This window comes from Amblyomma americanum, chromosome 2, assembly GCF_052857255.1.
Source record: "Amblyomma americanum isolate KBUSLIRL-KWMA chromosome 2, ASM5285725v1, whole genome shotgun sequence".
Lineage (NCBI taxonomy): Eukaryota > Metazoa > Arthropoda > Arachnida > Ixodida > Ixodidae > Amblyomma > Amblyomma americanum.
The window spans coordinates 146,371,899-146,395,745 of NC_135498.1; the positions used below are offsets into that span (position 1 = coordinate 146,371,899).

The window sequence follows — 23,847 nt, forward strand, 5'->3', positions numbered from 1 at the left end:
ACTTACCGCAAAAATGAGGCGACGCGTTGAAAAACGCGGTGAGGTGGGCGTAACCGGCGGCACATGACCGGCGCACCACCAACTTACATATGGAAATGGAACACTTGGATGCAACCCGGTGGACATGTGATAAGCTGTCGACCTTTGAAGTAGAGTGGAACATAACGTAGGCCGCCTGGCGGGTGGTCAGACCCTTTTTTTGCTCGGCCGCGAAAGGGCTTGAGTGTCCGCTTTACGTAAGTATGTTTCTCTATGTGCGTCGCACGTGACGTCAATGTTGCGCCGCCTCCGCAGCCTCGCTGCGCGCGTCGCGCATGCGCAGTAGCTACAGGTGCGCTGTGCATGCGCAGTAGGGCAGCAGATGCGCGTCATTGCTCGGCCACTTTATAAACAGAGGGTGCGAAGCGCTCGTTTTTCAGGTGAACGCTTAGTGAAGAAGCGGAAAGTCCGCGCGTATACTCCGACCGACATCAACGTCGACGGATCCAGAAGTTGGCGCGTGGTATAAGGCGAGTCGACAACGAGCCCAAGAAGCCAGGAATGCCAAGCGCGCGGCCGAGACGCCGGAACAACGAGAGGAACGGCTCGCCAAACGACGCCGCCAAGAAGCGGAGAAACGACAGCGACAAGCCGCGCGCGAAGCCACGTCTTCTTTGGGTCAGCTATCGCGTACACACGACGTTTAACCAGAGCTAAACTATCAGCAATTCTTTTACTGCATCCATGTAGAGTGGTACAACAGCTCGCAAAACCACATATGTGCCGGTCGCTCCGCGCTTCCGAGCCGCGTGTAGCCGACGACGCGCACGGCAGAGAGCAAGACTCGACTGCAGCGTCGTGAGTTCTCGCGACCACCACTTGGGACGCACTCCTCCGCTGGCTCGTATTGGGAGCTGTGAAACTGAGTTTGTCCTAGTAAGGATGTGAAGCACCTGACTTGGAACCACCTCATAAATCTCAAGTTTCATTAGCTATTGGCGCCATTGCCCGATTAGGAACGAACTAGTTTTAAAATCACACTATTGCTTAATAATGCACTTATAATGCCGCTTTTGCAATGCAATAGATTATTTTGCAGCACCACTGCAGCGCCCGATTTATAAAAATTGCATATTTTACAAGAAAGCGCTGTCGGGTATTTCAAAAAGGAACAGCACGACTTTTGACAGGGACAAAAGGAAAGACACACGAGGACAGGCGCTGAGTAGCAACGAAAGTTTTATTGCTTGGAACGAGAAAATATACGACGCTCTAAAACAAGAAGCAACAAAGTTACAATTCACGTTTGCTCACACGCATGAACACCCAAAAAAAGTGCCTCATGGCACCATCATCGCTTCCCTGCGGCCGAAAACTCTAATACTTTTTCTTACAGTACTGCGGGGAGGCAGCCTGCATTCCTGTGTCATGCAGGTGCCCTCCGGACGCATGTGCGCGGCCACCTGGAAGCCGCGGGGACGACAACGTGACCGGGTCCTGTTCCCTTTCCCTTCACCGAGCTGCGAGAGAACATCAGGACCGCCCTGCCGTGGGTGGTACCATCAGTGCCATCGTGTGATTGGACATCATTCTTCGAACTGTATTTCCCAGCTAGGGATCTGGGGAATACGAAGAGTGTTTAAGGAGCTCCTGGTTTGATGCCAGAGGAACCCCCTTCTTGAGAGGTATCAGAGACTCCCGACTCCTAAGAAGCTCTCTTTACTGAGAAGCACTCTCAGTTGCCCGTACTTGTACATAATGTAAATAGTCCTTGTATAAAGTTTCCTAAGTTTTCTTCCTCCGATCGTCCTCGTCTCTTCTCCGGCCCAGTCACGGTACCTGAATCCCAACAACTGTTGTCAGCGGTGGGATGCTGCTACCTGAATTCCAACAATACGCTATCTCGCTGGATTTACTTATTGCCTTCCACAGAAAAAGCTTTTTCTCAAGTATAATGCTCTTTGGTTTGATTAAGGATTGATGATAACTAATAAACCTCGCGTCAATTATAATGAATTATCAGTTTCCTTGCAGAGTTGAAAGGAAATATTGGGAAGAAACACTACGTGAGAAAAAATGTTTTATTCCAAAACCCAGCAAGTATCATATGCTTGTTCATTACTCTACGCCATATAAAAATTATTAACCAGGTTTCCTGCTACCGGTTTCGATCCAGTTCGTGCAAACTACAAAATTCACCTTTTTTGGTCGACAAAAATTGCTATGAATTTCGAACTGGTGTATTGTATGCGCTTTCTCTTTGCATCTCCGTTCATTATTTTAAGTTTCAGGTGATTTTACCCTGGCATGCGTATTCTCTGTGCCGAATTGCTTACGTTGTTTTCCCATGTACCGAATTAATTGTACAAACATTTTCCCCTTCCCTTCTCTTATGTATTGTGTTTAGCTGTAAATATGTAATATAATTTTCTCCTATTTGCTGGTGCGCGAATTGTGGAACAAGGCCAGGGTCCCGCGAAGCTTTTATTGACAGCTTTTAGGCCCGACTGCTTTCTTTCTTTAATAAAGTAAATGAACTTGACTTGAACCCCAAGCCCATGTCGCCGAAAAGAAAAATGGTGGTCGACTTGGGTAGTTGAGAAAACGTTTGCTTGGGGTAGTTGGTTCATCGTGAAAGAAACATGAATATGGCTCGACCAATGAGGACAAAAAAAGAAACACGAACGACGCTGGTCCTGTCATCTGCGTGTCTTTTCCGTCCAGGTTGGAAGCGCCGTCTTCGTGTTACTTGCGTAGTTGGGCCAAGTGCGAATTAGGTGTGCTAGCATTTCGGTTTTTCAGGGTCTCTACATTCATGGACAGCTGGCAGTCCTCATACCACTCCTGGCGCACTATTGCAGCGGTTAAGCGATGTGCCACTGCCTTGCTATGGCAGGTGCTGCCACCTGTGGGGCATGAGAGACCCAGATTGCGCTTCCTGGGCAACCTCTCGCGGCCAGTTATTAATGAGCTGCCACATGCCATGGTGGGCAGTTTGCTCAAAATCGAGTGGGTAGATTGTGAAGACGTCATAACGTTGCGTAACCTAGTTGGCCCACCTAAAATTGCCTACAACCCGTTCAGCACACAGAGAGACCGCACAAACTGACACACAACGGCTTTTCGGCTGAATGGAAGCCTTAGTGATAGAGCGCTAACAAACTCTCTGCCTCTGTGATAACTGTACACCTCGAAAGCATTGCTTACCTGCCGTGACGGATAATCTCAATAACCTTTCTGACGATATTACCATCAGCAGCCTTGGTACGCTGTTTAATATAATAATAATTGGTTTTTGGGGAAAGGAAATGGCGCAGTATCTGTCTCATATATCTTTGGACACGTGAACCGCGCCGTAAGGGAAAGGATAAGGGAGGGAGTGAAAGAAGGAAGGAAGAATAGGTGCGGTAGTGGAGTACGCTGTTTTCGTAAATGTCTGATTAGCGGGCCCACCCGCGACGCTAGGTGCGCGCCTATTTGCTGAATTATAACGAAATTCTCCTAGCCGTGGTAATTGGACCTTAGTTCGCAAGACAGCGATTATAGAAAAAGTACCACGAGCGAAGAACAAGTGTTTCGACGTCCACATCACCGCTCACCTGCATACTATCCCCACTTGTTGCAGTAAGCTTTGCTGAAGTAGTCAATAGAAAAGACGCACTGTGTTGGTGTTGAGAAGATAGCCAGGTTCGCCTTAAGAGACAACAGTTCCCGAGGGAGAGGAGAATTAATAGTGAGCAACTCTCTGTGTCTTCAGAAATGCGAGAGCCCATACAGCCATGTCCCACTCTTAGTCACTAGAGCCAATGTTGGTATGCTGGCGAGTCTCAATTGACAAAGGTATGGGTGCGATTTTAAATCTATAGAAATCACACCTTTTATGCTAACTATGCGTTCGATTTCCAGCTACATGCTGTGCTTATGTTCCTTAATGTTCCTCCGAATCCAAGAGCTGTACAAAAATACTGAGATACAAGCTGTGGCGCATAATGAAGTCTAATGGAAGATTAACTGACAGGGCCACAATTTCATGCTCTATCTCGCTATTCGGGAGGTACTGCAAATATTGAGTGTTACACTGGTATTTTCACGCTTAAAACATACGCCCATGTTTGAAACAATGTATCTGACTCCAAAAAATGCCATTTTATTTTTGTACACAGCCTTCAAAAGACCCTTGAAACTATCCTAAATGGCGCATTCCACATCACTCGTATATCCTAGTCCTTCAGTGAGATACAAACATTTCCAACCCTCCTCCGCGTATGATCTGCGAATACACGAAGTGATGCAGTGTATGACGTGTGCTCTTCAGCAGATGGGGCATGAAGCGTGGAACGTCGTGGGAGCCGTGCTGCTTTTGGCGGCAGCACTCGTCGTAGCCTGGGTCCTGGAGAGGCGCCGGAAGTACGGCCTCTTCAAGCGGTACGGGATATCCGGACCTGAACCAAGCAGCCTCGTCTTTGGACATTGGCTGGAGCTCCGGAAGGACAATATTGGGGTGAGTAAATTCGCACCTGCGAGCAGGACTCGGCCCCTTTCAGATGACTTCAGAGCTCGTTCCCTCGGCCAACGTCATCCCACCCTGAGCCTCTTCTTCCCTGCCCTGGACTAGAGGCTTGTGGCGAAATATTTCTTGTCCACCCTCTTGCAGTCGGCTGAAAGCTACAATAATGAAGCTTTTTTTGTGATGACGATAGCAGGCGGTTTAGACGCGTATGCAGAAAAACCATGACACCTTTATTTGTTGCTTCATTTGTATACTTAACGGTCTGAAAGTAAGGCATTACGAGTATATGATGGAATTGAATTTTATGGCAGGACAAAGGTGGTAAAAATTTATCAAAGACTTTCAATGATCCGCTTGAACGTTAGAGTGCTGGTGATGGAGACAACTTCAGTGGTCAGGCCATTCCAGTCTCCGGCTATGCACAGGAAAATGACTGCTTTAAGATGATACGATGGGCTTCTGAGGGTGACTTTATTAGGCTAGCTAATGCGGGCGATTCGGTCGGCTGTTTCTTTGCACGGATATTTTACTGTGTTGTATCGGCTCTTTTCTTGTACTGCTACTAGTTTATTCTAAAATTTATGCAAGATGGAAGGAGGAATAATAAGACACAATGATTCGGATATCGTGGTTCTGTACCACCTCGACGGCGTCACGTAGGTTAGCTTATCGGGGTCACTAAATTGGAGGGGACAGTTTAAGCCAGCCTTAAAGGTATGATGCGACAGCGTTATTGGGTTAGTGCCCACATATGAGGAATTGCTCATTCTCTACTATACATTCATACATCCCAGGGAGTACTCACATCACTCCTGGCGCAGCGGTGTAGCGTTTAAGCGATGCGCCACTATCCTGCGATGGTATGTGCTCCCAGCGGTGTGGCTTGCGCAGCCCGGGTCGTTTTTCACGGGCGACCTCTCGCGTCCAATCATTAATTTAACTGTCACCTGCCACGGTTGTCAGTTTGCTCACCATCCAGTGGGAAGGCTGCGATGACGCCACAAGGTCACGTGACTAGGTGAGAAACCACGGTCACGCGACCTAGGTGGCCTGGCCCACCTCGCTTGCCTTTGTGCGGATTTTTTGCTCACGATCAACGACACCGACGCCGGCTTTTCTGCGACGCGGCCTCCTTAACCCTATCGCGCTAAGTCAGCCTAAGTGCATTCGAGCTGTTTAAAAGTGGCAGGACCTAGGGCGAGATTGCATGGTATCTGATTACATGGCTCAGTTGTAAGAATTAATTAGGTGGTTTACGCAAGCGCGTCCAATTTGTTTCACACGATAAAGTGCACAGCGATTTAATTGAATCATATGACAGTTGCTGTGTAGCAGTTATTGATATTATGCGAGCAACTCTGCAGGCACACGGGTAACAGTTCCCTTCTCATTTAGTAGGACGGGGTAAAATATGACTCAACCTGCAAGAAAATGCTTGAAGGGATTGGAGGAACATTGTGACTGCTTTATTTGCAGTGAAGCCCTAACACGGGGTTCTACTAAAACAAGCCCGAAATAAAGTCGGGCTCATGCGGCCCATAATTAGCGGGAGGTCTCATTTGCAACTGCAATGCCATTTCGACTCTAGCATATTTGACTGCGTGTCGCGTTCAAGCTAGCAGCCAATTAGTAGACCGATTGTAATATGGCCTGTATTACTGGCGTACGAACGCAGAGAACAGCTCTTCTTAGAGCAATGGTCTCTTATCACCGAGCGAGGAGGCTGGCAGGAACCAACTCGGCTGCTATTACTGCCACTCTCAGGTAAACCACGGCAAGGTAAAAAAGGAAGACAGCAGTGTAGACGTGTGACAGCGGCTGCCATGCGTGCCGAAGCTACGACGGCGATGAATGCAACAAGCCACTAAACACGAATCTTCCCCCCCCCCCTCCTATACCTGCAGAAACATTTCAAACACTTAAGATCCTCTCTAAGGATATGACGTGATATCATTAACGAGTTAATGCCCGTATATGTGGAATCGTTCATTCTCAACGTTGCATTCATAATTCCCTGGGGGTCCAATCCTTCCAGAATGGTGCAGCGCATAAGCGATGTGCAATTGCCCTGCGATGGCAGGCACTGCCACCCGTGCGGCTTCTGCGACCCAACTTGCTCTCCCCGAGCCACCTCTCGCGATCAGTCATTGGTTTAACAGCCACCTGCCACGGTGGTCATTTTGCTCGCACTCCGGTGAGCGGGTTGTGATGATGCCACAAGGTCGCGGGACATAGTTGGCCCACCCAGGTTTCTTCTTCAGCGGGTGGCCACATGGGCCACACTTCGCCCCCCTATATTTCGCTCCGAAATCCGACAACGCTGACGCCGGATGTTCTCAGTAACGGAGTCGTTAACGCTCTCGCGTTAATACAGCTCCGCAGTTCATTGCGCAGAACGCGCGTTAATGCCCAAGCTGATGTTCAGTCCAGGTGCAAGAATCCTGTGCTCATTTCGTTCGGAACATTAATACGAAGATATCGCTGAACTTTACAATAACGGTTATGAAGTAAAAATGCAAATTGCCGTGAAAACAGTGTCATGAAATAACGCGAAAGTGCTTGTTGTTCTTTTAAACATCAGCTGGCAACAACCTTATACCTTTCAACTTTTACAGCATGGAGAAGCAAAATGCGTCACTCGGTAAAAATGGCAAAGGATGTTTTCAGCATTCGATTTAGTGCGAAAGCACGGGAATTTTTTTTTTTTTTGGCAAAGAGAATTTCTACTCATTCCCCATGCATGAATGACGGCACTGAGGCACAAACGAGATGATTGATTCATTTTTTTGTTTTTTTTAACTGACACGCAACATGCGGTTTTGCTCGGGTCGGAACCTCCGGATTAGTGCTGCATAGAAGACAGCGACGAGTGAGCACTGCCGCGGGAGACGGCGCTCACGCTAGGCACATGCACGGCCTTTATATATCATGCCACTATCCCTCGGACAACATGCCGCAGGTGGAATGTTTGAGGTGTCTCGACGTTATTTATGACGGCAGTATGGATTTGCAGCTCCACATCAAGGCTAACGTTCAGAAAGGTGACCGAGCACTACGCAAGTTACCACGAATAACTCATAGAAAATTGGCATGCGCCGGGACACCCTTCAACTTCTTTTCAAAGCCTATGTCAGACTGATTTTGGAATTTGGCTCCATACTCTTTTATGGCTTCCCTAAATATATGATTCATCGGTTGCTGCTGTTAGAAAGGCGCGCACTGCGCCTCTGCCTAGGCCTCCCTTAATCTGTTTCCACTGCAGTTCTGTACCTGGAGGCTCGTATTCTCGACATTACCTCCCGTTTCGACCTTTTAGCTGTCAGAACTCTTTTGCGGGCAGTTGAGCCTGCTCCTGGTGTCGCTACACCTATTTTTGTCTCCCACCGCGGCCGGCCCACTTTCTCACTCATCCCTGGCCAAGGTTCCGCCTCCCTCAAGTTGTTTTACTCAGAACCTTTTATCAAACATTGGTGTAGATATCAATGTTGTATGTAGAGTTGGTTATGCAACGTCTCCTGCGGATGTTGCTTTTGATTATATTTTCCCCCGGAATGAGAAGCATCTGCCTGTCAGGCCACTAAGTAGAGTCCCCTCTCTGATCACCTTGACCATTTCACGCATCGTCATCAAGAGCCTGACTACAACCACTGCAGAGCAAAGGCCTCTGCCATGTCTCTCCAATTAACCCTGTGCTTTGCCAGCCGGGCCCACCCAATGCCTGCAAATTTCCTACTCTCATCCGCCCTCCTAACCTTCTGCCGCTCGCTGCTACGCTTGCCTTCTCTTGGAATCCACACCGTCACCCTTGTAGCGCCCTCTCTTGGGTGGCGCCGGGAACCCGGATAACGCGCGCCACCCGGCGAAGGAAATAAAGACGCCACCTGGCCGTGGCTCGTGCAGCCACGGCTCGCAGTTCTGTTTTGTTGTCCGTTCGCAGCAGCGGTCTTGTTCCTTCGCTCCTGGGACGTTAAGCCGACAACTGCTGACCTAGGACGAGCAATGGCCGATAGCGCAGCATCCATGGAACAGGACTCACGTCCGCAGGACGTCACGTCACTGCAGGTTCGCCTCCCACCTTTCTGGCCCCAGAATCCGCAAGTTTGGTTACACCAGATCGAGGCACAATTTTGCCTTTTCCGCATCAGCTCGGAGACAACGCGCTACTACCATGTCACCTCGAGCCTTCCTCCTGATGTTGCCGGCGAGCTCTCCGACGTTCTCTCTGCTCCCATGGGCGCTACACCATATGAGAACCTGACAACCAAGGTGCTGGAGAGATTTGTGCCGTCGGAACGCACCCGCCTATAGCAGCTCCTTACCGAGGAAGACCTCGGCGACCGGCGCCCTTCCCAGTTTCTGCGCCGGATGGGACAGCTTCTCGGGGAGCGCGATATCCCCAAGCACTCGGCGTTGCTTCGAGAGCTTGTCCTCCAACGCCTTCCCCAGCCCGTCCGCCTCGTCCTTGCGGCGGCCAGTGACGTCACCCTCGACCGCCTGGCTGAGCTCACCGATAACGTTCATGCGGCGACCTCCCCGTCCGTCACTGCTGTTTTGCCACCTACAGACCCGGCGATTTCGCGCCTTGAGGCCCGTCTCGATGAGCTTGCCGCCTCAGTCGCTGCACTCGGCAGCCCACCCCAGGAGACAGCAGGATCAAGGGCGGAACAGTAGAAAACCACGAGTGCTCGATGCGTCCTTCAGTCCCTTTTCCTGTTCTCTTAAGTTTCAGTCGCCATGATAAGTTGTGCTAACGAGCCCTATTCGACATATTAGCTGCTAACATGTTTGTACGTCTGAAAACGCATTCACCATCTGCAGCGCAAGAATGGTGGACCTTGTTTACACCTTATACACACACACACACACACACACACATATATATATATATATATATATATATATATATAGCTGTGAAAACATGATTTACTTGCCTGCTTAAAATAATATACATCGAAGTATCTTTTGAAAAGATCGGTCCTCCGATCGAAAGGTCGAGTCAAATAAAAACGTTTCGTTATAAATGAAGCGTATACTTCGATATATATATATATATATATATATATATATATATATATATATATATATATATATATATATATATATATATATATATATATATATATGTATAAAATCACCAAAAATTGAAGAAACATAACAGGATTTAATTCACGACGTTTCGGCTGGTCCTCCAGCCGAAACGTCGTGAATTAAATCCTGTTATGTTTATTCAATTTTTGGTGATTTTATATTATATTGACCAAATCAGCTGCCAGAAATCACTTTTGGTATATATATATATATATATATATATATATATATATATATATATATATATATATATATATATATATATATATATATATATATATATATATATATATATATATATATATATATATATATATATATATATATACCGTCGCCGTAGCTCAGTTGGCAGAGCGGTATGGTTGTTTTTTTATGCTGCTATATAAGTAATTTCCTTTAAGTGATAGATTAATCGAAGTATTATTATCTAACTGATCAGCACTACAGATTAAAAAAAATTTAAACATTCCCCTATGCCCCTTGGTTTCGGCGACTGTTGGCTCCCTTCATATATATATATATTCTTTAAAACTAATTGAGTGGCACTTGATATTAAAAAAAAAGAAACATTCCCCTATGCACCTTGGTTTCGGTGACTGTTGCCTTCCTTAATATGTTTGTCAAACGAGCCCCTCACTTCATTTGCCTTGTCTGCTAATAGCTTAACGCGGGTCTCGGTTCTGACAGTCTTGATGCCACAGGTTGCTTAAGAGGGCTCTCGCACAGTTTCCGCCTTCGCCGTTGGATGATGTTCTACGTCACACTTGCGGTATTACAGGACGTGCTGCGTCCACCGCTATGGACGAGGGTGGCGCTGGTGAACACTCTCAAGGTTCGCTTACACGCTAAACATAAATACCCACGAAAGCAGCAGATTGAACAGCCGTCGCCGTAGCTCAGTTGGTAAGAGCACCGGACGCAATATTCGGAGGTCGTGGGTTCGGATCCCACCGGCGGCATGGTTGTTTCTTCTGCTGCTTGATAAGTAATTTTCTTTAAAACTAATTGATTGGCACTAGATATTAAAAAAATTAGAAACATTCCCCTATGCACCTTGGATTCGGTGACTGTTGGCTTCCTCAATATATATATATTCGGGGGTTCGGATCCCACCGGCGGCATGGTTTTTTCTGCTGCTTTATAAGTAAATTTGTTTAAGCGAATTATTAATCTAAGTAATATTATCCCACTGATAAGCACAACACATTAAAAAAATGATAACGTTCCCCTATGCACCTTGGCTTCGGTGACTGTTGGCTCCCTTTATATATATATATATATATATATATATATATATATATATATATATATATATATATATATATATATATATATATATATATATATATATATATATATAACCAGCAGCATGCCCTATAAAGAATACGCTCCACAGCAGAGTCTATACCTGACACTCATTAGGAGAGGTCTAAGTTTTGGTCTTTCAGATGTTTTAAAAATAATTATCTTTTTAAAGTTGCACCATGAAACTGTGCATTGTGGCCGTGGCTTGCTGGAGTCCAAATCAAATCTTTCAGGTCAGTCACGTGTGATTTTCGACCGCCATTAGAGACGAAGAAGGGGAAAAGAGAAAGCACAACACTTAAGGGCGAGTCTAGCATCTAGTTTTTTATTAGTGCTTCACTCATTTCAACCAGCGCGAAAGAAGGGAAAAACAGAAAATACACTATCGTGCTAACTGTAATATTATTAACACCGCTTGATATCCAAGAAAGACCGATAGCACTCCCCCATAAGTCGGCATGCCTTTGGTCTTGCTACGATTATGAGATGATGATGAGAGTTGTTTTTCTTGCATATTTTGCTCACCTCAATTGTTTCACGTGTGTGCATGTCGTGTCTCCCGTGTAGCACGCCTCTGCTGTCCATCTTTGGATGGGGTCTGCAATTGCGGCAACGGATGCCTAACTGCCCTCTGAATCGCCGCCTGGCTTTGTGGTAGTGCTCCTCTGTTACAGTTGGCACAAACATAAATTGAATGTTTTCAGTCTAATCCATGCTACGCGTGGATTGCCATAAATTACAGGAATCTGAGCCTGCTATGCCATGTATTGTTGACGTTTATACAAAGCCAGCATTGTCACTAAACGAACCTTGAGGCGCTGGTTTCTTCACGTGAGTAGCAAGCAGTCACTTAACAACAACAGTGACAGAGCGTCTGCGCCATGTCTACGCAGAGCCCTCGCCTGTTCTCGGCGTCTCAGGTTTTCCTCCTTCCGAATGGCGTAAGACGTTTAATGTCAGGTCAAAGGCATTGAGTATACAGGGTGGCAAGTTTTTCTAGCACAATCTCCCCAACGTCCTTCAACAAATCTGCTGTTACCTGATCCACAACAGCTGCTTTCTCCCTTTTCATTGCTCCTAAAGCTTTCTTTACTTCCTCTTTCGTTACTGGTGGGATGTCCCAGTGCTGTGCGCTACTAGCTCTTACATCAACGTCCTGATTATACTGACTAGTGGATGGATTTGTGCAGAACTTTTCGATTACTTCATCTATCTTATCCACATTGCTAATGACAGTTCCCTCTGTGCCTCTTAATGCATTCATTTAGTTTTGCATTGTCCATCTCAGGTATTGTCCATGTTTATACGGGACAGAGTGACATAGACGCTTCCCACCCGACAATGCGTGCATTATTGCAGGTAAATTTAGTTGATGTTCTGCCTACTCTTATTGTGTCTTCTGATATTGGTGATCACCCGTAATTATGGAGGTTAATCCATGACGCGTAGTTGCCTCTTCGTTTTTAGCTGAGTTATTGTTTTCAGTGTCACGGAAAGAATTGTGCAAAGATCGGATTTCTATGGTCTTCGCTCAGCCCATGCACCGCTCTGTATACTTTGAACTGGATATGATGTACATTCAAGAATAGGTAAAATGCCTCTCTCTCGGCGTATAAACACTCTCTTTCATAAAAAACGCACAGCCATTGTCGGTTTTCGCATGGCTAGAAAAAACTTAATGTTTTTATTTCTTCTGCTAAGCGCCGCCTATGTGATGCTCCAAAAGCAATTGAGGACTGCTTCATGGTTTAAGACGCAGTATTTGTGTGTGGTAGTCCACAATGGGCGTTGAAAACGCAAATTAATTGTACTGCGCATTGTGTGCAATACCTAAGTGCTCTGCAATATGTTGATGACCACCTGGACATTGTTATTTTTTTTTGAAAATTTTAATCGGGGACCGGCATTGTAAATCTGTTGTATCAGCAAAATTTCACTACAGCAAAATTATTGTCAATCTAATGGAGGTGCATGCCCAGACAGACCTCGCACCCAAGTGACATGCCTTGGTGGAGATTGAATTTGATTCAATTCAATGTTTACTTTCCAGAAAGTGCCTGGATCACAGCCTTGTTTTTGTTCTAGTTCTTTTTCAGCTGGACTTTTCTTGTTTTGAACTAGATTTCATACTGCCTTACCAAGACGTTTTAAATAGTTAATGTATGGTGAACACATTTCACTGCAATGAATACCATGCTTAATGAAAAATAATAGCCGAATGGTTAGAAGCCCCGATTTTGCACTTTAATGGCTTCGGTTGTGATCTCAATAAAGTCTATACATTTTAGCAGTTGTTTTATGTTTATAAAGTTTCTAATTGTGTGGACGGACAGACGAACTAAAATATGCGAACGACAGAGGTGAAAAAGTAGCCTTTATTGTATTCCTGCATCAAAACAGCGCGTCCAGCATTCGACCCCGTGACCTGGTGCTAAGCACAAGGAGCTTCGCGACGACGCTCCTGCTTCCGATCCTCTCGCCCTTGCGTCGAACAAGCGGAGGGAGCTGACACCGGGCGGAGGCCTTCTCATGGACTTTAATATATACTGTGCCTCCCGAATAGTCGGAGCAAATGTAGAGTTTAAAGCTAGTTCCAGCTAATCGAATGACGAATTCTTGGAGCTAATCGAGTGTTAGAACGGCACGTAAATGGTTCGCGGTTTTTCTGCAGGTAATAGAAAAATGGATCCGGACATACGGCAAGCTAGTTGGCTTCTACTGTGGCGATGCACCATGCGTTATCCTCACCGACCTGGATGCCATCAAGCAGTGCTTCGTGAGGGAGGCGCACAGGTTCCGCGACCGAGTGCCTCTTGTGATGAACGTGGAGCCGCTGAGAAGCAGTTTGCTCGGACTGAAAGGTACACGCGCGGCTGGGTTCGATACACTGGAGTGAACTGACTGTTTAGAATCCTCATTACCTGGAGGCCAAGCGCTATCATATTCGGCCCCCTGAAGAGCGAAACTCCAAGAACACGACAGCTGAGCTGATGCTAGCGAATAAATTAGCTGCAGAGCGATGACAACAAAAAGGAATTAAAAATACGTTAGGACAAGTTGGTTTAAGGGGTATTTAACGGCCCAGAGAAGTCGTAGTGGAGGGCTCCGGATAATTTCGACCACCTGGGGTTCTTTAACGTGAAAGGAGATCGCACAGTAGACGGGCCTCTAGTAATTCGCCGCCATCAAAATGAGGCCGCCGCGGCCGGCATCGAACCCGCGTCATTCGTGTCAGCGGCCGAGCACTATAACCACTGAGCCGCCGTGGCGGGTGTTTGAAAAAGTGCGCGCTATATAAATGCCACATAATAATCTAAATGCAAAGAACAGGAGTGACACGTGCGGCCCGTACATGCATTTGTTTCGAGAGTGCTTTATTAACTTGCATGCCTTCTAGGTATGTGACAGAAACAAAGGTATGGAAAACAACACAACTAAAAAATTAATGACAAGAATCCTAACAACTCAACAGGCCGGAGAAAAATTACTGTGGAATGACACAGTGTGAAAAGTAAAGCACAACATCCAAAGAAACAGAATTATTGGGCCCCAATCAGATGTGTAACTCGCTGAGAAAAAACATCGAAAGTAAATATTCATATATTAAGCATAGCTATAATTAATTTCTGATCGACAATCGGAACAGGCTAAGGTAACTGACAACGGCGGGAGAAGGAGACAGGTGGCCGCACTCACAGCAGGGTTTGAGATCAGGTTGTTCTCCCGTATTTTGGCCAGCAACATAACCTCTGTACGCTGGCGTAGACGAAATTACATGAAAGAGACCCGGTAGGTATAGTGTGATAAGTGACGGTAAACGGGCTTCTAAAAGTTGGCATCATTTTTGGTGCTGGTGCCTTAAATATTATTCTAGAAATATTGCTAGGTTTAGGGCAAGTGGCGTTCTGTGTTTTGTCTTTGTTGCTTTTTTTTCTTCAATCCGTTTGGAAGTTGTGACCTTCAAGAAGCTTTGTTAGGCTTCTGCCTTCCCATTCCGAAAACCCTTCGCATGTCAGAATTCTCTAGTGTCGGTGGTAGTTCTGTGTAGTATTTCTGTGATAATTTTCTTCATTTCAGTCACTTTCACTCCGCTAACTCTGTTTGCGTAGGAGGCGGCCATGAGCGCGAAACGATGTAAATTGTTCGAATCTCTTTGCGAATAGATGGAATGGGAGTAGTAGTAGTAGTAGAAGACATTTATTCCAAAAAGGTAGGATAGAGAGGCGAAAATACAGATTTTGGGCGGAATCCTTATTTCAGGACCCCAATATCCACCGCAATTGCTCTTGCTTGGGATAACAGCTTTCGCTGCGTCGCCAAGTCAGTGCTGAGCAGGGCAGACTCCCACTGTTCCTCGGAGTGATGTTTGTCTAGTTCGGGGGGCTTGGGACCGGAGCAGCCCCATGTTACATGATATGTTGTTGGAATTCCGCCACACCAGGGGCAGATGCTGTCATATCTGTCGGGGAAGATGATGTGGTACTTGTGTAGGTTAGGAAAGGTGTTCGTCTGCAGTTGTCGCCATTCCCTCGCCTCTGCCGCCGTTAGCTTACGGTGTGGTGGGGGATAGACTTGTCTTTGTGTTCGGAGAAGGAGGAGGCGCTCGCCGTACGTAGAGGGGATAGGGGTGAGGTCGGGGACGTTAGCCGCTCAGTTAGTATATCCTCGAGCTAGACTGTCCGCGGCCTCGTTTCCCTCGAGCCCCTCGTGCCCAGGAGTCCAAGTGATTTGGTGCTTGCATGTGGAATTTTGAACTTGTGGGGTAGTCAGAATGGGAGCGACGGAGTGTGGAAGTCTGCCAGAGAGAAAGAGGCGACACGCGGACTGGGAGTCGGTAATAATTTTTAACTCATTTCCCGTAGCATCGCCGTGCTGGATGGAATGGGAGTACATCATTACATGCCGAAGTGACACTGCAGGTGCAGGGCTCGTCGGGGCTGAAGTATAGAACCATGGGAAGCATTTTTTTAGCCACCGATGTTCACTTTTACGCGCTGCCCAGGATCAAGAATGCATCACTATCTACACGTGTAAACTGACCCCCTGTGTCAATGAAGTGAAAGTTGCATGGATTATGGAAGCTTTGTCATCAACCTCATGGCTTCTTTTCATCAGAATAAATGCATCTTTTGACTAAATGATAAAGGCGCAGTTCTAAGTGTTACCTAATGGAAATGAGTCTGAATGTTCGCAGCGCTTTCCAATTCTACGACAGAATGTATAGTAATAATATGCTTACATTGGGCAGCTTCAAATTTCGGAAACACGAGCCGAAGATAATATGTACTTTTATAGATACCATGATTGTGTTATATGGTGCGTATATAATTCTTTCCCGAGAAGGGTCCCAATGGGCGGTATGGCCTTGTTATTCATCCTTCCTTAGTTTAGGCTGCAGTTTCATTGTGTTGATGAATTACTGACAATAAACAGGAAATGCACGGAGAACAGTACTATGGTGTAATTTCTAATGATCTTCCCGTTATCAACGCAGTAATCCTACATAATTAAATATTCTACTAACATACGCATGAAAATCCTTGACAGAACCAGGTTTCAGATAAAACTGACAAGGAAAACATCCCAGCCAAAAGAAAATAAATCAGTAATAGGTACCCTTTTGAAATGCTGAGAAAAGTACCCATCACACAGCTGGGCATCTAATTTTGCAAATGTGCTAAACGCTTTGTAGTTTGTTCTTTGCTCGCCTTTAGCGAATAAATCGTACCAGTACAACCAAAAACGCCCATGACTAAAGTTGATGCAGCAATAGTCGGCACTGCAGCATTGCAGCTCCTTGCTCATTATTGCACGCAGGTGACGAATGGAAGGCGGTGCGGACCATTCTGAACTCTACCTTTTCAAGCGCTAAAATGAAAATGATATCGCGCATCATAGAGGATTGCACTGATACAACAGTGCATATTCTCGACAAAAAGGTCGGCGTGATTCCTGGCCCCGTAGACATCTCAGCCATGGCACAAGGGCTGACGATGGACTGCATCACCAAAGCCGTGCTTGCTTGGGAGGTAAGGCTATACGCTTTCCCTGAACGTGATTGCCTCTTGTTACTTTCTTCTAGGGAGATCGCTCTAGGATGAAAAAAAGAGCGGCAGTGAACAAGACAGTGACACTGCACGTATGACCGCGTTCAAACACACAAAAAAATGGCAGTGGCTTAACTTGGCCAACCGTGGAATTCAGCAAAAAACTAGGACGCTTGCTAAGCGTCTGAGGCTCGTCTATGGCAGCTCCGCTACACGCTCGCGAAAGCAGTTCTATATATACCCACACGACCACTTGGCTATGACGTGGTATGCTATGGTCTTACGACACCCCCATCGGATGTCATCACGTGGCTTCACATCACCCCATCGGATGTTCTTAAGGTCGAAGGTCAACCCAAAGGTCACCCAAAGCCAAAGGTCAGAGGTCAATTCAAGGTTAGATGGCAAAGGTCAGAGGTCAACTAAAGTTAATGGTTCAAAGGTTCGACACGATAACTCTACCACATATGGTCATACAGGGCTAAAGTGGTTGGGCTGAAGGTAGTTGAAGGTCATTCTGCAGCCTACGCGACGACTGCTTTACCTAGCGTACTGAATATTTTGGCTTCAAAACTTATTCCAGTGGTCAGATGAGGTGTGCTTTTGTGGGCTAGTGGCTATAAAGCTGCAATGCCACATTCTAGGCACTGTTAATCATTCGTTTCTTATTGAAGCTTAATATAACACCGTCAAAGAGGAATTAATTGCGGGACGATGAGATATACAATTCTGCGAAAGCAGTTGTATTCACCTTCACATAACTACTTTGATGCGTTTTGTTCTACAGAATGTTTTAAAAACTTGAAGCCGAGGCTTTACATGTGCGGCAGGAGTTTTCCGCAGGGTGATGGTTATTGGAGGTGGGTAGAGGGAGGCTGGCTTTTCCACTGTTTTAGAATTCGATTTCGCTGCCGCTTTCACCGCAAGAGCCGTTATACGGAGCCCACCCAGGGCTTTAGTGTAACTATTGTCCGTGGAATATGGTTGGTGCCCTCCGGTGGGTGGACGTCCGGTCTTGAAAGCTGCACCTACCAGCTGCGATTCGCTACGAGCGCTAGGCATGCTGCTCAACCATACACCGCCAGCCCTGCAAGCGCCACCACTCAGCAAACCACCTCCTTCTGGCCATTGTATCTGGCTTTTGGTGTTTCTGGAGGAATACAGACAGACAGACAGACAGACAGACAGACAGACAGACAGACAGACAGACAAGACAAGACAAGACAAGACAGGACAGGACAGGACAGGACAGGACAGGACAGGACAGGACAGGACGGACGGACGGACGGACGGACGGACGGACGGACAGACAGACAGACAGACAGACAGACAGACAGACAGACAGACAGACGGACGGACGGACGGACGGACGGACGGACGGACGGACGGACGGACGGACGGACGGACGGACGGACGGACGGACGGACGGACGGACGGACGGACGGACGGACGGACAGACAGACAGACAGACAGACAGACAGACAGACAGACAGACAGACAGACAGACAGACAGACGGACGGACGGACGGACGGACGGACGGACGGACGGACGGACGGACGGACGGACGGACGGACGGACGGACGGACGGACGGACGGACGGACGGACGGGACGGGACGGGACGGGACGGGACGGGACGGGACGGGACGGGACGGGACGGGACGGACGGACGGACGGACGGACGGACGGACGGACGGACGGACGGACGGACGGACGGACGGACGGACGGACGGACGGACGGACGGACGGACGGACGGACGGACGGACGGACGGACGGACGGACGGACGGACGGACGGACGGACGGACGGACGGACGGACGGACGGACGGACGGACGGACGGACGGACGGACGGACGGACGGACGGACGGACGGACAGACAGACAGACAGACAGACAGACAGACAGACAGACAGACAGACAGACAGACAGACAGACAGACAGACAGACAGACAGACAGACAGACAGACAGACAGACAGACAGACAGACAGACAGACAGACAGACAGACAGACAGACAGACAGACAGACAGACAGACAGACAGACAGACAGACAGACAGACAGACAGACAGACAGACAGACAGACAGACAGACAGACAGACAGACAGACAGACAGACAGACAGACAGACAGACAGACAGACAGACAGACAGACAGACAGACAGACAGACAGACAGACAGACAGACAGACAGACAGACAGACAGACAGACAGACAGACAGACAGACAGACAGACAGACAGACAGACAGACAGACAGACAGACAGACAGACAGACAGACAGACAGACAGACAGACAGACAGACAGACAGACAGACAGACAGACAGACAGACAGACAGACAGACAGACAGACAGACAGACAGACAGACAGACAGACAGACAGACAGACAGACAGACAGACAGACAGACAGACAGACAGACAGACAGACAGACAGACAGACAGACAGACAGACAGACAGACAGACAGACAGACAGACAGACAGACAGACAGACAGACAGACAGACAGACAGACAGACAGACAGACAGACAGACAGACAGACAGACAGACAGACAGACAGACAGACAGACAGACAGACAGACAGACAGACAGACAGACAGACAGACAGACAGACAGACAGACAGACAGACAGACAGACAGACAGACAGACAGACAGACAGACAGACAGACAGACAGACAGACAGACAGACAGACAGACAGACAGACAGACAGACAGACAGACAGACAGACAGACAGACAGACAGACAGACAGACAGACAGACAGACAGACAGACAGACAGACAGACAGACAGACAGATAGACAGATAGATAGATAGATAGATAGATAGATAGATAGATAGATAGATAGATAGATAGATAGATAGATAGATAGATAGATAGATAGATAGGAGGAGGGAAAGACAGGCATGTTAACCAGAAAGGGGTTCCGGTTGGCTACCCTGCACTGGGGAAGAGGGATTAGGGGGCTAAAAGGAGGAAGAGAGAAGGGAAAAAGGCATAACACACACACACGCACACCGCTGTCACAATTTGTCATTCAATCCAGTCGCTCTCAAGTAGGCAAAGAGTGCCTTGTATGCCTTGAGGGCAGTCGACTGCTGTGGCCACGGACCGAGGATCTTTTGCTCTGTTAATGGGCGAGGATCAAGGTGGTCCAGGGCACAACACAGTGTATGTCTTGCACTCACAAATGCTGGGCACTCACAGAGAAGATGAGCGATGGTCTCCTCACAACCGCAGCTTGCACAGGCAGGACTGCCGGCCATCCCCATCCGGAAAGCTTAGTGGATGGTAAAAGCAACGCCGATCCATAAACGGCATAACAATGTTGCGTCGCGACGTGCTAAGTTACGTGGAAGACGAAGGCGCAGTACAGGGTCCAGTGCCTTGAGGCGGAGGTTGCAAAACTCTCCCGTGTTCCACGCTAAAAGTGTGAGCTCCAGCACCAAAGGCACTGGAAGCCCACACGGTGCGTCAGGTCTTGAGAGTGGGATCCTCACTGGAAGTCCGTCGTTGTGAGCCGAATGCGCCGCCGCATCGGACTGGAGATTACCGTTAATACCACAGTGTCCTGGCAGCCATTGAAAAATGATGTCATGACCTTTGGAAACGGTGCCGTGGTACAGTAGACGGATCTCAGCAACAAGTTGTTCCTGCGACCCGCGGCGTAGCGCAGCTTGCAGGTCTTGAAGGACTGCTTTAGAGTCGGTGAAAACCGTCCAGTCATGTGGAAGTTCCTGACTGATGAACTCTACCGCAGCCCGTAAGGCTGCGAGTTCCGCACCAGTTGAAGATGTTGGATAGGTCGTCTTCACTTTCATGAAGATGGATCTGGCCGGTATCACCACCGACCCCGCAGTACTGGTCGAGTGAACTGATCCATCTGTGTAAACATGTATGCGGTGACTGTGGTAAGAATGCAGGTGATTCAATTTCAGTTGTTTGAGAGCGGGTAGTGATACACCAGCTTTCTTCGTAATTCCAGGAATATAGAGGTGAACCCGATGTTCATGAAGACTCCATAAGGGTGAGCACGGTCTTGACGCAGGGGTGAACTCCGATGGTTGATATGCGCGATGAGCTTCAATGACTTTGGCGAATGCAGTACGCGGCCTAATTATTGGGAGGGTTGCGAGGGGACGACAGGGAACCCGTGTGAGGTGCCGAATATGTGTTTTCATGGTGTCAACAGCAATTTATGTATTAACAGGATGTTCCCGGGCAACAAGAACAGTTGCTGCTGTTGATGCACATTTAGGCAGTCCAAGGCAGATACGGAGAGCTTGGGCTTGCACACTTTGAAGAGTCTTGATATTTGTCTTTCTAATGGAACTGAATATCGGAAGACTCTACCGCATGTAGCCCAGAAATACGGAACGGTACAGTTGCAGCATAGAGCGCACTGATGCGCCCCAGGACTTTCCCCCGAGGAAGGAGAGGACGTGGACAATCGCAATTAGTCTCTTTCTCATGTCGTAGACATGTGGACTCCACGAGAGGTTTCTGTCGATGACAACACCAAGGAATCTGTGGCTTCTCTCATAGCGAATGGCTTCACCATTAATGCGAATAGTGTAGCGTTACATTATTTTGCGTGTGAACGCCACAAGTGAACACTTTTTGGTCGAAATGTTCATGCCCTGTAAGCGAAGATAAGATGTCAATATCGATGCCGCCTTTTGAAGTCTTGCACGAGCTTGAGGACGGGTCACCCCGGATGCCCTAATACAGATGTCGTCTGCATATACCCGGATCTGAGCAGATTGTGGCAATACGTCGACCAGGCCGATGAGAGCAAGGTTGAAGAGAACTGGGCTCAGCACTCCACCCTGAGCGACTCCGCGCGAATTTCGGTGTAAGGACGTTGGTCCGTCCGCAGTCAGGACAAAAAACGACCTCTCTGATAAATAGCTGCGTGTCCAGCTGAACGTGCGGCCTCCGATCTCAGCAGCTTCCATTGCGTCCAAAATGGCCTGATGCGTTACGTTGTCGTACGCGCCCTTGATATCCAAAAACAATGCCACGGTCAATATTTTCAAACTTTTGCTGTGGTGCACCGACGTTACAAGGTCAACCACGTTGTCGATAGAAGAGCGGCCCCGTCGGAACCGAGACATGAAGGTTGGATAAATCTGATATCGCTCCAAGTACCATTCCACGCGTGTGAGCAGCATTCTTTCCATGACTTTGCCGACGCAGCTGGCGAGTGCAATTGGACGGTATGATGAAAGGTCGAGCGGTGATTTTCCCGGCTTAAGAAGTGGAACCAGACGACTGGTCTTCCAATCATGAGGAACTATGCCAGCAGTCCATGACTTGCTGTAAGTGTCCAAAAGAGCCCGTCGAGCTTCTTTGCCAAGGTTGGCAAGTGCGGAGTACATCACACCATCGGGCTCTGGTGATGATGACCTTCTACAACAAGCCAGCGCTGCATCAAGTTCTTCCGTGGAGAATAGTGCATCCATCCGAGAATCCCGTGAGGGTGGAACATTGTTGCAGTGCAGCGTTGCGCCTGGATTCGGAGGGCCTGTTATTCTTGCGCAGAAATCTTCAGCTACCTCAACCACACTGCGCCTTTGGTGGAGCGCTACGGATGTGAACGGGTAGCGCTGTTGAGGGTACGTGCGAAGACCCCGAATTACACTCCAAACGCGCGGCAAAGGCTTCCGTGGATCAAGTGTTGGGTGGTAGGAGATAGATTGCGCTTCTGCAGGGTGAAGGGGGGACGGTGGTTCGAGAATAGCGCAGGCTGGTGGCAGCCCCTAACTAGTTGGGTGCTGTGGTGAGGTGGGTCGTGCTTTGGGGTGGGGGTGCAAGGTGAAGGCTTGTCGCTTGGACCGGAGGCTTCACCTAAAAAGACACTGTGGCGCACAGTGGTGTGAGATTGTTGCTGATGCCGTGCCATGAACGAAGGCGGTCAGCCATGCACCAAGGAGCTGAAGAACATGACCGCTGTTCCAGCTGGGCGTCTGGCCTGTTTTTGCCGCTCATGGTCACCTGAATTCCTCTTCATCGCCTGCGCATGGACAGAGCAGCTACGCAAGGCCGGCGCCGCTGGCACTCTGTCAAAGGTTGGGGCTTCACAAAAACCTCGGCTTTTTCAGCTTTGGTAGTAAGGTAGTGCATTCGCGCTAAAACAAGCTGGGTAGGCTTCCAGATGCCTTTGTTCATCCAAATGCCGTCCAGGCAACGACAGCGGCGTCTCTCACGTATCCGCTCCTACTGCTGGTGCGGTTTGTATTGGAGTCTATTCAAGGTGGTTCTACTGATTAAGTCGTCCGGTATCTAGTCTGTGCAAATGGCTTAGACAATGGGGCGGGGTCCGCGTCCCCATTTCTTTTCTGTGTCGCTGACCTGTAGATAGAAACTCTCTGGCAGTGAGTGGTACACTGCCACCATGCATAGATCCGCACAATTCCAGGTCCCTCTGTGTGACGTTGCCAGCATTCGCACACGGCCCAGAGAGTACCGCCGATGCGCTAGTCGAATATTCATTATGTCTCATAGCCGCCTGGACCACTTATTGCTTCGTATAATGTGCAGTAAAAATATTTGATGTTTGGATCGGCGCCTCCTCATTTTATCACGCGTGCACGCGAGGCGCTGTATGAAATGGCTTCGTGCCAACTCTTTTCATTGCTACCCGATCAAAATTAGGCTCAATTCAGATATTTAGTTCGACAGCGTGGCTTGTTGGCGCATGATCAAACCGACACTGCAACGCAGCAAGGGACGAGAAGTCGAGGACACACGAACAAGAAATGGACAACACGAGCGCTTACTCGTGTTAGCGCTCGTGTTGCCCGTTTCTTATTCGTGTTTCTTAGTACCTTGCTACGCTACAGTCTCCCCATGAATTCAGAAAGCTGCGCGTTGCCGATCGCGACCTGCGCAAATCATCTGTATTGTTTGGTGTGCCTGCGTCA

General features: G+C 48.1%; 1 protein-coding gene and 1 non-coding gene across 4 annotated transcripts in view; both read left to right on the top strand.

Moving 5' to 3' along the window:
- LOC144121873 (cytochrome P450 3A56-like) overlaps positions 1–23,847 on the top strand; it is a 64,009-nt gene that overhangs the window by 38,720 nt on the left and 1,442 nt on the right. For 2 of the 3 annotated variants that reach the window (XM_077655293.1, XM_077655294.1), the window contains exons 2-4: positions 4,295–4,480; positions 13,554–13,743; positions 16,700–16,911. In XM_077655293.1, the coding sequence (XP_077511419.1) occupies positions 4,298–4,480; positions 13,554–13,743; positions 16,700–16,911 (585 nt within the window). In that variant the 5' untranslated portion in view covers positions 4,295–4,297. The remainder of the gene's footprint in view (positions 1–4,294; positions 4,481–13,553; positions 13,744–16,699; positions 16,912–23,847) is intronic. The other variant, XM_077655292.1, reaches the window with a different exon arrangement.
- TRNAL-CAA (transfer RNA leucine (anticodon CAA)) lies at positions 10,463–10,536 on the top strand. The gene has a single exon. It is a non-coding gene; the product is annotated as a tRNA-Leu (tRNA).